Genomic DNA, 14,047 nt, shown 5'->3' on the forward strand with positions numbered 1-14,047 from the left:
CAACTACCTGATACTAATTGTTAAGTGCTAATAAGAAAGACACACAGGTACATATTATGGTTAGTTCAAAATAAAGGAAAATTCTCAGCTTCATTAAATTCTGGTAAAAGATAAAGCACAAACGTCTTGTCTAAGGATCAGCACATAAACCACTCATTCTTATTCCCTGTTTCCGAAAACTAATTAAATTTCAAATTATACTCTTTACTCACTATTATTAATCCAGGATGTTAAAAATATTGTTAAATAATAACCTTTTACAAAGCCCCAGGTTCCAATGGTTTGGCATGTATTTTTTTATCAAATTCCTTTGGGATCTTTTAAACTATTTTTAATTAATAGCATTTCTGGTAAGAACCAAGTAACTGGAAATAAGTTCATTTATGCAAAATGTATTATAATAAAATGTAATGCTTTGTCCAGAACAAGATAAAGACAATGATATTTAAAATTGATGTCCAATTAGTTTCCATAATAGGAGAAATTTCTTGGGTTGAATGAAATTAAAACCAGCCTTAAACCAGAGGGAGCAATAATTATAACTTATGAAAAACAGGCCATCAGAAAAAAACCTCTAAATATTTGATTGTGCTCTAGGTTATAATTACCTAGCTAATTAGGAAGGTTCCATTCCTACAAAACGTTTAATTCATTGGAAAACACTCTCAATCGAATCTGCAACCAAAATGTGGCTTTGGGGAATGTTTCTCTGTGTTTTCCAAAAACATACTCCAATAATTTATGGATTTTTCCATCAACACGGATAACTGGGCTGTGATATATCAAGAAACATCAAGCAGGAATTGCTACATTTTCCTTCGTTTTCACTTTAAACATCCGAAAATATGTCTTTTAAAAGTTAAAAGTTATCTGAATGCTTGAGGTTTTTTTAAAATCCATAATAAAAGGTTAAAACTATTGTTGCAAAAGAGAGGAGATTTCCTCTTAACAGAAACCCACCACTCCAGAGGCAGCGTGGTTTCCACACTGGATTCAGGCTGAATTTGCAACATAGCTGCCTTGTCTACAATTTGCCCTGATTCTAGACACAGAATAAATACACAACATAATGGGACATGTTTTTCCACTTAACATAGAAATGAAACATTTAAAACTTAGGCATTACAACAGTGAAATTAATTCATAAAAAGAGGAGAACTAAACAAATTAAAAAACATACCTTGTTCGAAGGGATGGGCAAGCGGGCCTCGGGAGAGGACAAGGGGCTGATATCAAGATTAAACCAAGTACACAAATTGAAACCAAGAATTCGCAGACAGGGCATCAACTCTAACATTCAAAAAGTATAGGGTTTTGGCCGGTGAATGTGCCAACCTAATACAGTTAAACAATATATTGTCAGGTGCATGGGAGGAAAAGTGCAGAGAGAGGAAAATTATGCTTCCTGCTCCTTGAAGTTTGAAAGGACTTAGAGATCTGTGGAACAAAGTGCCTTGGAACTGAACCAAGACTTGCCTTAGGTTGATCGATGATGTTAGGATATGGAACAATTGCCTAAAAATTAGTTATTGAGGTTTCATCAGCCAGACAATGGTAAGAGACCTTCCCTGAAGTAGCAATCTTGTTTAAAATCACGAGGGGATCAATCTCTTTGTCTAGAGGCACAAGCACATACACCAGGATGACACTTCAATGCAGTATGGACACCGTTCTGTCTTTTGGTAGCATTGTCTTCAGGATGAAGTATTAAATCACTAACCTTTGAATGCAAGACATCATGACAGCTTTAAAAAAAAATTATAACAGCACCACGTGAAGGGGCCTTCCTCCCTCCATACCACAAGGTTCACTTTGCAACTTACAAATGAGAATAACAAACTGAATCCTGACCCTAAAGGGCCTGTTCCACTGCGGGACCTAATCCGCGAGTTCTGGCGAGTTTGCCCTCGACTCATACTCGCAGCATGGTCGACACGAGGTCCTAGGAGGTCTTTGTAACTCTCCTTCATGCTCGAGAGTAGTCCCCGCGTACTCGAGGCCTCAGCTAGGTCGCGGCGTTTTTTTCAACATGCTGAAATATGCCCACGAGTAAAAAAAGATCGGCATGGGAAAAAATCGATATTTTTTTACTCGTAGGTTTAGTCGAGGTAGGTCGTAGTAGGTTGTAATGCTATCGTAGATAATCGATGGCAATCAAAGATAATCGAAGGTAGTCGAAGGTAAAGCTTGTTGAGAAAAAAGGTAAGTAAACCAACCGGTGATGTAAAATGCCCGCTAAACTTCATTAAACGTTGTCTGGCTTCTTAAAGGTCTCCCCCCCCTCCCCGTCTTTTATCTTCCTGTTCATTGTGGGTGTGAATTTCAGACAGCGCTCCCCCGCTTTCCCTGGCCCCCGCCTTTGTGATGTGTTTGTGTGTGTGTGTGTGTGTGTGTGTGTGTGTGTGTGTGTGTGTGTGTGTGTGTGTGTTTGTGTGTGTGTGTGTGTGTGTGTGTGTGTGTGTGTGTGTGTTTGTGTGTGTGTGTGTGTGTGTGTGTGCGTGCGTGTGTGCGCAGCCGGTCGATCCAGCTCGCGGTTTCATCGCTGACGGTCGATCCAGCTCGAGGTTTTTCAGGCGAGTGCCCTCGAGCTTGAAGGTCAAAGACAGTCGCTGAAAAGTCATGTTAGTGGGACAGGCCCTTAATTAAAAACATTGCTTGCATTGGTGAACAATGACATTCACTATCCAACTGCAGGACCATCAGTCTGAAGAAGGGTCTCGACCCGAAACGTCTACCATTCCTTCTATCCAGAGATGTTGCTTGTCCTGTTGAGTTACTCCACATTTTTGTGTCTATGTGCAGGACCACTTAACTGGACTGCTCATGAACTTGATGACACTCGTCTCAGACATGAGTTCTAACCTAATATTTGTTGCATCACTGACCACACATAGAGGTAAAAAATACCCGACTCCACTCCCAAGTCAGTTGAACTGTTGGCATGACTCTCATCCATGACCTTATCATTTCCAGATTTGACTATTTTAACATACTCCAGTCCAATCTCCCTTGGAAAACATTGTGTTATCCAAGACAGACAGGATCCTAAATGTTGCCATCCATTTACTTACCACCTTAGTTAGTCAAGTCAAGTCAATTTTATTTCTATAGCACATTTAAAAACAACTCTCGTTGACCAAAGTGCTTTACAATAGTGCAGGTACTAATGTGCTACAAACAGTGGTACATAGATCAACAATACATACATAGATACATACATACAGCGCTCCCTCAGAGGACCTCAAGGAAGGCTTGAGAGTAGAAATAGGTTTTAAGTCTAGACTTAAAGGAGTCAATGGAGGGGGCAGTTCTGATGGGAAGAGGGATGCTGTTCCATAGTCTAGGAGCTGCAACCGCAAAAGCGCGGTTGCCCCTGAGTCAGTAACCCCAAGTCGGCCGATCTGATGATATGGTGGGTAAGCAGATTTTTGATGTAGGTGGGGGCAAGCCCGTTAAGGGCTTTGTAAACAAAAAGAAGGAGTTTGAAATTGATTCGGAACCGCACAGGGAGCCAGTGGAGAGAGGCCAGGATCGGGGTGATGTGGTCCCTTTATCGGGTGCCCGTCAGGAGTCTCGCTGCGGCGTTTTGGACCAATTGCAGGCGGGACAGGGATGATTGGCTAATACATGCTCCTAGTTAAGCAAAGCTTAAGTAATCCTACAAACCACGCAACTTAAGTGCACTGTTCGCAAAAATCCCAGAAGTGCTCCACCATTGGCAGTTGTGCCTTCATTTGCAGAAATTCTTCTCTTTCCTTAAGATCCAAAAAATAAAGACTGCAATGATGTAGTCTACTACTTTAGGAAGCATTTCAGAAGTCAAGAAAGGTGTTTAGAGCACAGGATATGAAATGTATGCAAAAACAAACTGCTGAGGAACTCAGCTGGTCGGGCAGCATCTGTATCGACTGAGGGATGGTCATTGCTTTGGGTCGACATCCTGCATGAGGACTGAGTGTAGAAAGGAAATAATCAATATAAAATCCGGATGCATGGTCGACACTCCCTCTGGCTCCATAGGTGTTGGCTTGACCTATTGCAGTCCTCCAGCAGTTTGATTTTTGCTTCAGGTTTACAGCATTAGCAGTCTCTTGTGTCTTGATATCATTTTTTTAATGCAGAGGAGTATTATTAATTGATGGGAAAGGGAAAAAGTTGATGGAAGCATTTATTAGAAAATCATGATGAAATCAAAGATGACCAATGAATGCAAAATATGAAAATAGGCTTGGAGAACCAGAGGAACATTATCGAAGCAAACTTTCTCTTGTCATCCAGGATGGGTATAAGAATATCCACAGATATTTCAGCAATATAGTGGACTGCTGAGCTTTACAAGGTTTAAAATTTGCTGGAGGCAGTTGGATCACTTATCTAGCAGCATATTCATATAAAGCCAGAAATTGCCAAATGATGGTTATCTGGCAAGTAATCAGATGTATCCTGAGCTTTGGAGAACACTGGTAGAAGAACAATAGCATGGAAAATGGAGATGTTGCAAGAACCAACATGTTCTAGGTATGTTACAAAACTTACCTTCAGCGGCGCTGCAGTTCTGTCACTGCCCGTGTGCGCGACTTTGGCGCCTTTGAGAGGGGGGGCGGGTTTAAAATGCCGTTTTTTTCCAAAGCCTGTTAAAATCGATTTTTGTCAGGCTGTTTAGCTGTTGAAGAATAATCGCTCCGACATCGGTTTTATTAATTTTTTTTTTAAGCTGCACTGGATATTTTAATAGCAGAGGTCAATTAAAAATCAACTTCTAAAGCCGTCAACACCGACAACGGGGACGGATTTCACGTACGGGACAGGTAAAGAAAAGCCGTTGATTTTACATATAAACGTGCTTCTTAGGATGCCTTTAATCAAAATTTTACGATGCGAAAAGGTGACTTAGGCCCCATACGAACCGGCAGTATTTTTCCTGCCGATATGGGGTTTAAATTCACCGCAACCACAACGTTCCAAACGATCACGTTCCACAAAATCCCACTCGCAAGATGATTAAATGGCCATTAATTTATGGGAGTTAAACACTAAATTCCTTCCATTTGGTCTATAAATTCATGGGACAGAGCCTTCTTCAGGGCAGCTCCCAGGCTCTGGAACTCCCTCCCCCAACTGATCCGCAATTCCGTGTCCCTCACCATCTTCCAGTCCCGCCTCAAGACCCATCTCTTCACCTCTGCCTATCCTTAGCCCCACGTCCCCCTCCCTTTTCATCTGTGCATTAATTGCCTCATATTGTGTTTTGAATTTGAATTCTGTCTTTACTTTGTGTACTAGTCATGTCTCTACTATTTATTTCATTCCCCTTACATGTTTTTCCTCTACCTGCTACATTTTTGTAAGGTGTCCTTGAGACTCTTGAAAGGCGCCCATAAATAAAATTTATTATTATTATTATTAATTATATGCTTTAATTTCAGGTCATCCAAGTAAGATTGTTTCATATTTGTTTCAGAATGCTTCAATCAATAATAACTGAAAATTTTAAAGAAAGTTAGGGGCTTTTGACTGTCCTTGATCACAGCTTTTGAGTTAAGTCAATGGAAAAGCAATAGGGAACAAGATGCTAATTTCCGAGTATGAAAATGGCCATAACTTTTTTTAATACTGAAGATATGAAAGTGAATTAGGTGTCAAATTAAACTTCTTTTTATGCTTTATCTGATGGGATAAATTGCAGACTTGATTTTTAAAATCCCCAAATTTTGTAACATTGCTACATGTTCATCAAAAGTGCAAATTAAAGCAAATGTTCAGCTGGAAAGTTAAGCAGCAATAAAGGATAAAAAGTGATTTGTTAGAACAAAGATATTGGAGAGTTGAGATATTTGAATTAAATTACATACTTAAACAGTGTCGTATGTCCCCGTGACTTATAGACGGCAGAGGAATATGAACCAGAAGATCAACTTTTGTTTTTGAATAAGCTAACATTTAAAACACTTGAACTAGGAAGCAGAAAATTGATATCATATCCTTAAAATATTCAGCAACCAATGAAATAGTTAAAGGGAAGCAGTTAAAACAGGGGAAGAAGCTTCCAGTTGCTTCAAAGATTAAGTGTGTATATATTTATATTTATATTATGGTATATGGACACACTGATCTGTTTTGTAGTAAATGCCTACTATGTTCTGTGTGCTGAAGCAAAGCAAGAATTTCATTGTCCTAGACAGGGACACATGACAATAAACTCACTTGAACTTGAGATTACCACCACGAGTAGTGCCGCTGCACCAGAGACCCAGATTCATTTCCGACCCGTGTTCCCTTTGACAGGTGGGTTTCTACGAAGTGTGCGTTGTCCTCCAGCATCCCAAATACCTGCAGGATGGTAGGTTTAACCGCAAGGGTGTGGTAGAATCTGGGGGGCAGGGGAGGTAGAAAAGAATGTGGGAAGAATTTAAAAAAAAGGGTTAATGTAAGATTTGTGTAAATGGTTGGATGACATCCGACATGGTGTTGCTGGGCAGATGCCCAACTACGGTGTTGTATGACCACGTGACTTATAGATGGCACAGGAATATTAACCAGAAGATCAGCTTTTGTTTTTGAATAAGCTAACATTTAAAACACTTGAACTAGGAAGCAGAAAATTGATATCATATCCTTAAATTACTCAGCAACCAATGAAATAGTTAAAGTGAGGTCAATGTTATGTTAGAAAAGGGAAAACATTTTTGCACGCCATGATCCCACAAGTAGTAATGCAATTATTGATTGGATATTTTAATTTAGAGGTGCTGGATGAGACAGATGTATTTGTCAAACACTGGGAAGGACTCCTATGCTCGTTTTTAAAATAATGCACTTTTAGATTCCACCAAACGGACTGATGTGGCGTTAGTTTACCACATTACCAAAAAATGTCACCTCCCATCAACGCAGTGGAGGCTAATTCTTCAGCCAGTCTGTGGAATTCTCTGCCTCCGAGGGTGGTGGAGGCAGGTTCTCTGGATGCTTTCAAGAGAGAGCTAGATAGGGCTCTTAAAAATAGCTGGGGATATGGGGAGAAGGCAGGAACGGGGTACTGATTGGGGATGATCAGCCATGATCACATTGAATGGGGGTGCTGGCTCGAAGGGCCAAATGGCCTACTCCTGCACCTATTGTGTATTGTCTATCGTCTAATCTACTCTCCAGAAAGCTCTTTGGATGGATTTGTGGATATCAAAGAGGTTAGTGCAGGAAAATGTAGTTGAGAAACGATTTCTCAGAATCTTATAGAGGGGCATGCAAGACTAAATGACCCACTCCTTCCATTTGTTAAAAACTGCATCCAAAGCATCTTAATAACAAAATAAAAGAAATGCTCTCTCTTTACATTTGTAATCAAAACTAGTGGTCAGCAATTACAATAACATTGCCTTCAGTTTTAATATAATGTATAAATTGGATCTTGGGATAAACATTTGCTACTTCAGATCAGAGGAATTCGTATCATGCAAAAGTTTTCCATTTATCTTTCATTCAGCTGGCTAAAATCCATATCCATATAGATATGTTTTTAATTAAATTGAAGTTTCAGAATATGTTTTACATACTGAAATCGAGCTAACACTATGCATAAGAACCCCATAAAGGACAAACGTACAAATGACTGCAGTTCTCTCCATACATTTGTTAGGCCTAAAAAAAATGTTTGTTCTGTGTCCTGCTCCAAGTTGTTCTTCCTGAAAACTCATATTTGAAATTCTTACCTTGCTTATGAACAGGTCTCAAAATGCGAGCTTAGTGTTGCAAAATCACAACGTTCCTTCTCTCTTGTGGATATAATGATGACACATGATTAGCTTGTTTTCTCATTGTGGATTGTGCAAGCGATAGAATGAGAAATATATTTGGCATTGAAAACAGCAAAACCATCTTTAAAAAGTCATCAAAATCATCATTTCTACAAAGTGGCTATTTTGTAACAAGTGTCTCTTTTTTAATAAACAATAGATGCCAGAGTAGGCCATTCGGCCCTTCGAGCCAGCACTGCCATTCACTGTGATCATGGCTGATCATCCACAATCAGTACCCTCCTTCTGATTGAAGACCCTGCTTTCTCCCCATATCCCCTGACATTCCCTGACACCCCCTGGGATGTCAGGACTTTCATATGAAGAAAGACTGGATAGACTCGGCTTGTACTCGCTAGAATTTAGAAGATTGAGGGGGGTTCTTATAGAAACTTACAAAATTCTTAAGGGGTTGGACAGGGTAGATGCAGGAAGATTGTTCCCGATGTTGGGGAAGTCCAGAACAAGGGGTCACAGTTTAAGGATAAGGGAGAAATTTCTTAGGACCGAGATGAGAAAAACATTTTTCACACAGAGAGTGGTGAATCTCTGGAATTCTCTGCCACAGAAGGTAGTTGAGGCCAGTTCATTGGCTATATTTAAGAGGGAGTTAGATGTGGCCCTTGTGGCTAAAGGGATCAGGGGGTATGGAGAGAAGGCAGGTACAGGATACTGAGTTGGATGATCAGCCATGATCATATTAAATGGCGGTGCAGGGTCGAAGGGCCGAATGGCCTACTCCTGCACCTAATTTCTATGTTTCTATGACTCCGCTATCTTCAAGATCTCTATCTAACTCTCTCTTGAAAGCATCCAGAGAATTGGCCTCCACTGCCTTCTGAGGCAGAGAATTCCAGATTCACAACCCACTGTGTGAAAAAGTTTTTCCTCATCTCCGTTCTTAATGGCTTACCTCTTATTCTTAAAATATGCCCCCTGGTTCTGGACTCCCCCAACATCGGGAGCACGTTTCCTGCCTCTAGCGTGTCCAAACCTTAATAATCATATGTTTCAATACGACCCTTCTCACCCTAAATTCCCGAGTATACAAACGCAGCCACTCCATTTTATTAACATATGACAGTCCCGCCATCCCGGGAATTAACCTTGTGAACCTACACTGCACTCCCTCAATAGTAAGAATGTCCTTCCTCAAATTTTGAGACCAAAACTGCACACAATACTCTAGGTGTGGTCTCACTAGGGCCCTGTACAACTGCAGAAGTACCTCTTTGCTCCTATACTCAACTCCTCTTGTTATGAAGGCCAACATGCCATTCACTTTCTTCACTGCCTGCTGTACCTGCATGCTTACTTTCAGTGACTGATGAACAAGGACCCCCAGATCTCATTGTACTTCCCCTTTTCCCAACGACACCATTCAGATAATAATCTGCCTTCCTGTTTTTGCCACCAATGTGGATAACCTCACATTTATTCACATTAAACTGCATCTGCCATGCATCTGCCCACTCACCCAATCTTATTCCAGTTATTACATATCTATGGTAATAACGAGTAATACAGCACAGAAACAGACTCTTTGACTCACCAAGTTCATGGTGACCTTCTTGCACAAAACCCAATTGCCTGCACAAAGTGCATATCCTATTCCTTTCCTCTTTATTTGAGAATCTGAACCTGCCCTCTTCATGCAGGTTCAGATTTTAATGTGCTATTCTGAGTAGACAGATATGATCGTTCCTGAAAGCCAAAGGGCTCCTTCCTTAAAAATGTGGAATTTGTTCCAATGCTATCAAGTGCTGATTGATCTCTTAAATAGATGGGAAGTTATAGCTTTCTTGCTAGGCCAAACTAATGAAGGGTTGGAGCCTCCAGTAAAAGCCCAGTATTTAGTTGTTTTGCTTTTCTTGTTGATGAAGGTTAGATTGGCTTTCCATCTTCACTAATATTGAAGCTCTTCTAGATCTCCTTCCTGTGCCTTATCTAATTTCCAGGGACCATTCTCTCAGTTGTTGGAAGTGGCCTCTAGCCACCCAACATTCTACAGCTGCTCACCTGCCAACTTTCAATTCCTGCAGATTGCAATGGTTAACTAGCTGAGACAAGAAAGGCAGTTAACATTTTGTAAGCCAAAAAGCCATTCGAATTCTTGCCCAAATTGAAATTGGGACCAATTCCTTACCAGAAATCAGCCGCTGAAAATTTCATCTCAAGTCAACGGAAGAATCCGTTTAAAAGCATGCGAAAAAGGATGTTAAAATCTGTAATTTCCTATATGGTCTAAATTCTCATATTCAAGGAATATCAGGTTTTCTTTGTGTAGCAACTTTGAATAAAGAGGTTATGGATTCAAGCCGCACTCAAGTACTTGAACACACAATCTAATCTTATGGTTCAGTGCAAGGCAAGGCAGTGCAGCAGTTCCAGAGATCCCAACTTCCCAAGGTATTAAACAGAGACCCTGTCCATCATTAAAATATAAAGATCTTAAGGGAAATTTCAAATGGCAGGAATTTCTCCAGATGTCCTGGCCAAAATTCATCTTTCAACTGACAGATGTATTGGTAATTCATCACTCTACTGCTTGTTAGATCTTGCTGTTTATAGATTGCATGGCACACACATGTAGCAACTGAACGCATGGTTCAATATAATTAATTTGTTGTGAGGTGCCAAGGAACATGCTGAGATGTTAAAATATACACGTATTCTATTTAAGTGGCGGCTCATGCAGAAGGGACCCAAGATAAAAAAAAGATAGACTTAAATCTGATAAAGATAATACAAGATTTTAATATCTGTACATATTGCAGTACATCAAGTTCACTTAAAATTGCACATTACAACTGAGTAACATTTTTATAGAGCTGCTTGGCATATCTGAAAGATTAACCATTTATCTCATTAAAAACACCACACGGAAATAAAATTGGGTAATTTATTAATCTGGGAGAATAGTTAAAAAAAAATTAAAAGACAAGGAAATACATCTATTTTATCTGAGAATCCTGTCATAATAAAACCCTAATTTACAAACAATAAGCATCTCACCCAACAAAATACATTTACAGAGCACTGCTGGTGGCATTATCAGCACATTAGTGAGGTGAATTTAAATGGAATGTTGAGCATGATTTAATACCAGATTTTGTATATGCATTAATAACCAACACCTTTTGAAATATGTCAACATGGTCAAACACCAAATTTTCCAAATAATTCTCTTATTTGGTATTTCACTACTTTTCATTTTATTATACAAGACACACAACAATTCTTCTAGTTCTGCTGACATGCTAAAACAGAACTATCAATGCTCTCTGGTTGGATATATTGCATTTTCTTCATCAGCGACCTAAACTATACATTCTTTGACTTAAAACAAATATCACCCATAATTTACTAAAATACACATATTTCAGTGTTTTAAAAAATAAAACCCGTCACCTCAAAGGTCACAATCTACATCAGTAGTAAAATCAGAAAGTGTCTACATTTATTCCCCAAGTAGTGAAAACATTTTAGCACTGCTCATTTCAGGTAGATGAAAGCTCATGATTAGCAAAAGTAACATGGTTTGCTATTGGACATTAAAAGTGCAAAAAAAAAGTGGCAAATGTTTTACTTCAAAGCACCACCAACTGCTTGGAAACGGCATTCAATATTACGAGGCTTCCATTCAATGTCCATTATCATTATTCCACATCATGACTTTATGAATGTAGCCAGTTGACTGGAATCCAGAAAGGTTTTGTCTCCAGATCATCCAAGATTGCTTTCAGCTCTTTATAGGCAACTGAAAGATCATCATTAACTAAAATGTTGTCAAAGAGGTGTGAATTCTGTGCTTCCATCATCTCTGCACATTTGATCATTTCTTGAAAGTCATCATCCTGCAAAAAAAAAACAAGGTTTTGAATTCCGAACTGTTTGCAATCCTAACCCTAATTAAAACTGGTTGTTCTCCAAACGTACGAAACAAGCTTTTAGCCTCAACTTATTAATTTTCTGAACACGAGATTTGGTTGAGGTTGAGTTCGATTGGTACTGGTATCTCAATAACAATGTTCAAATGCTCATTGTGAGAAATTATTATTTATCAAAAGCATCCGTTCTTGGGACCCATATAAATCCAATGGCTGCAAGAGTGATGATCAAGAATATCATATGCCTTCTTCACTATACAGTCTACTTGTGTCGCCACTTTCAGAAAATTGTGTACATGTACAACATCTCGCTATTTAATAACACGACCCAGGTGCTTGCCATTCACTGTGTATGGCCTGATCTAGTTTAACTTTCCTTAACAGAGTTAAATTTCATCAGCCATTCCCTTCCCCGATTTTCCAGTTGATCTATGTCCTGTTGTAACCTTAGACAACTTTCGTATTTGTACACTGTGCCACAAATGTTGGTATCATCTACAAACTTACTAATCTGCGTACCACTTTCATTCTCTTCGACATCATTGATATACAGGACAAACAATGAAGTACTCAGCACTGGTTCCTGTGGCACACCATTGTTACAGGTCTCCAATCTGAAAAGCGACTCTCAACTACTATATAAAAGGACATAAAGTGCTATGGTAATTCAGCAGGTCGGGCAGCATTTCTGGAGAACACGGATAGGAGATGTTTCGGGTCAAAACCCATCTTCAGACTAATTGTAGCGGGGAAGGAGAAAGCTGGCAGAGGGAGAGGCAGGACAAAGCACGGCAGGTAATCGTGGGTGGCTGGAAGGCCAGAGTTGTGAGATGGAATTGAAGAGCTGTGAACATTGAATCATCCAATTTTAGGCAACCTCGAACTAAACCCCCCCCCCCCCCCTCCACCCCAACCACTCCCTCCTTCTCCCCTACATCTCTGCCCCCCCCCCTCCCCTTTGTCCCATCTGGATTCCCACCTATTTCTCCCTTACCTCTGCCCACCTCCTCCTTTCAGCTTTCTTCTCACTGCTACAATTAGACTGAAGAAGGGTCTTCGCCCGAAATGTCACCTATCCATATTCTCCAGAGAAGCTGCCTGAGCTACTGAGTTACTCCAGCACTTTGTGTCCATATGTGTATTAACCATCATCTGGAGTAGCTTGTTCCTCCACTCTTACCCTCTGCCTCCTACCACCAAAGCCAATGTTGTAACCTCTTTGCTATCTCAACCTGGATCCTATGTATTCTAATCTTAGAGATAATTTGACCGTGCTAAAATCCATTTAAACCTCTACTGCCCTGCCCTCAACTCTCTTGGTCATCTCCTCAAAACAAAATCAATGAAAGCTAAAGTCATCCTGATCTCCCAAAGCCATGCTGAATAACACTAATCAGTCCTTGCTTTTCCAAAGGCAAATAAACCCTGCCTTTTAGAATAAAATTAGTTTAGTTTAGTTTAGAGATACAGCGTGGAAACAGGCTCTTCGGTCCACCGAGTCCGCACTGGCAAGTTTTCAGGAGAGAATTAGATTTAGCTCTTAGGGCTTAGGGAATCAAGGGATATGGGGAAAAAGGGGGACTGATTTTGGATGATCATCAAAGTATTGATTAGTGCACTATCATCAAAAGTAATATTTGTCTATTGTTAGAATGTGTTAGTATGTCTATGTGCGAGGAAGTATTTTAGTTAAAAAAAAAACAAAAAAAACTGTAATACCATTTAAAAACTTCTAAAAACACAATTAAAAATATCAAAGTGATGTAATTAAAGAGACATCTTCTCCAATGCAATGAAAACAAATGGATCTATTACCAGATCTGGCTTGCTGCAGCATCTGAGAGGTAGCCAGTGCTGGGGATTCCCAGTAAACTATGCTCCACTGCTTCAATCAGCATGGCTCTAAAGAGTCCAGAGTGGAGTGAATCGACAGCGTTTTGAATCTGTCCCTAAGCTCCAGACTTCGTATTTGAAGGTGCATGAAAAATCCTTAACTCACAACTCTTTCAAAGGCAGAGTACTGGTGGTTCCAAACAGCCAACAAGATCTGGATCATTGTCTTTTAATAGATTAAAAACTTTTCCCTCATAACGACTCAGACCATCATTATAATTCAGCCCACTCTGTCAATCATTTTCCCCATATTCCCATGTGCCTCATTTTTGTAATAAACCTTTAGTGGCCAGTGGAGTTCTTCAGGGAGCTGTGGACTTACGAGAGGACATAGGTTTAAGGTAAGTGGGGTAAAGTTTAAAGGAGATGTGTGAGGCAAGCTTATTTTTACTATCTGGAACACGCTGCGGGAGTTGGTGGATGAGGCAGAAACGAGAGTGGCATTTAAGAGACTTTTGGATAGGCACATGGAAA

The 14,047-nt window shown here is 39.9% G+C and overlaps 1 protein-coding gene across 6 annotated transcripts in view; it reads right to left on the reverse strand.

Moving 5' to 3' along the window:
- Positions 1 to 10,522: 10,522 nt before the first annotated feature.
- mpp7 (membrane palmitoylated protein 7) overlaps positions 10,523 to 14,047 on the reverse strand; it is a 424,513-nt gene continuing 420,988 nt past the window's right edge. For all 6 annotated transcript variants that reach the window (XM_033016205.1, XM_033016225.1, XM_033016218.1 and 3 more), the window contains one exon: positions 10,523 to 11,647. In XM_033016205.1, coding sequence (XP_032872096.1) covers positions 11,468 to 11,647 — 180 coding nt within the window. In that variant the 3' untranslated portion in view covers positions 10,523 to 11,467. The remainder of the gene's footprint in view (positions 11,648 to 14,047) is intronic.

The sequence above is a fragment of the Amblyraja radiata genome, chromosome 2 (genome assembly GCF_010909765.2).
Source record: "Amblyraja radiata isolate CabotCenter1 chromosome 2, sAmbRad1.1.pri, whole genome shotgun sequence".
Lineage (NCBI taxonomy): Eukaryota > Metazoa > Chordata > Chondrichthyes > Rajiformes > Rajidae > Amblyraja > Amblyraja radiata.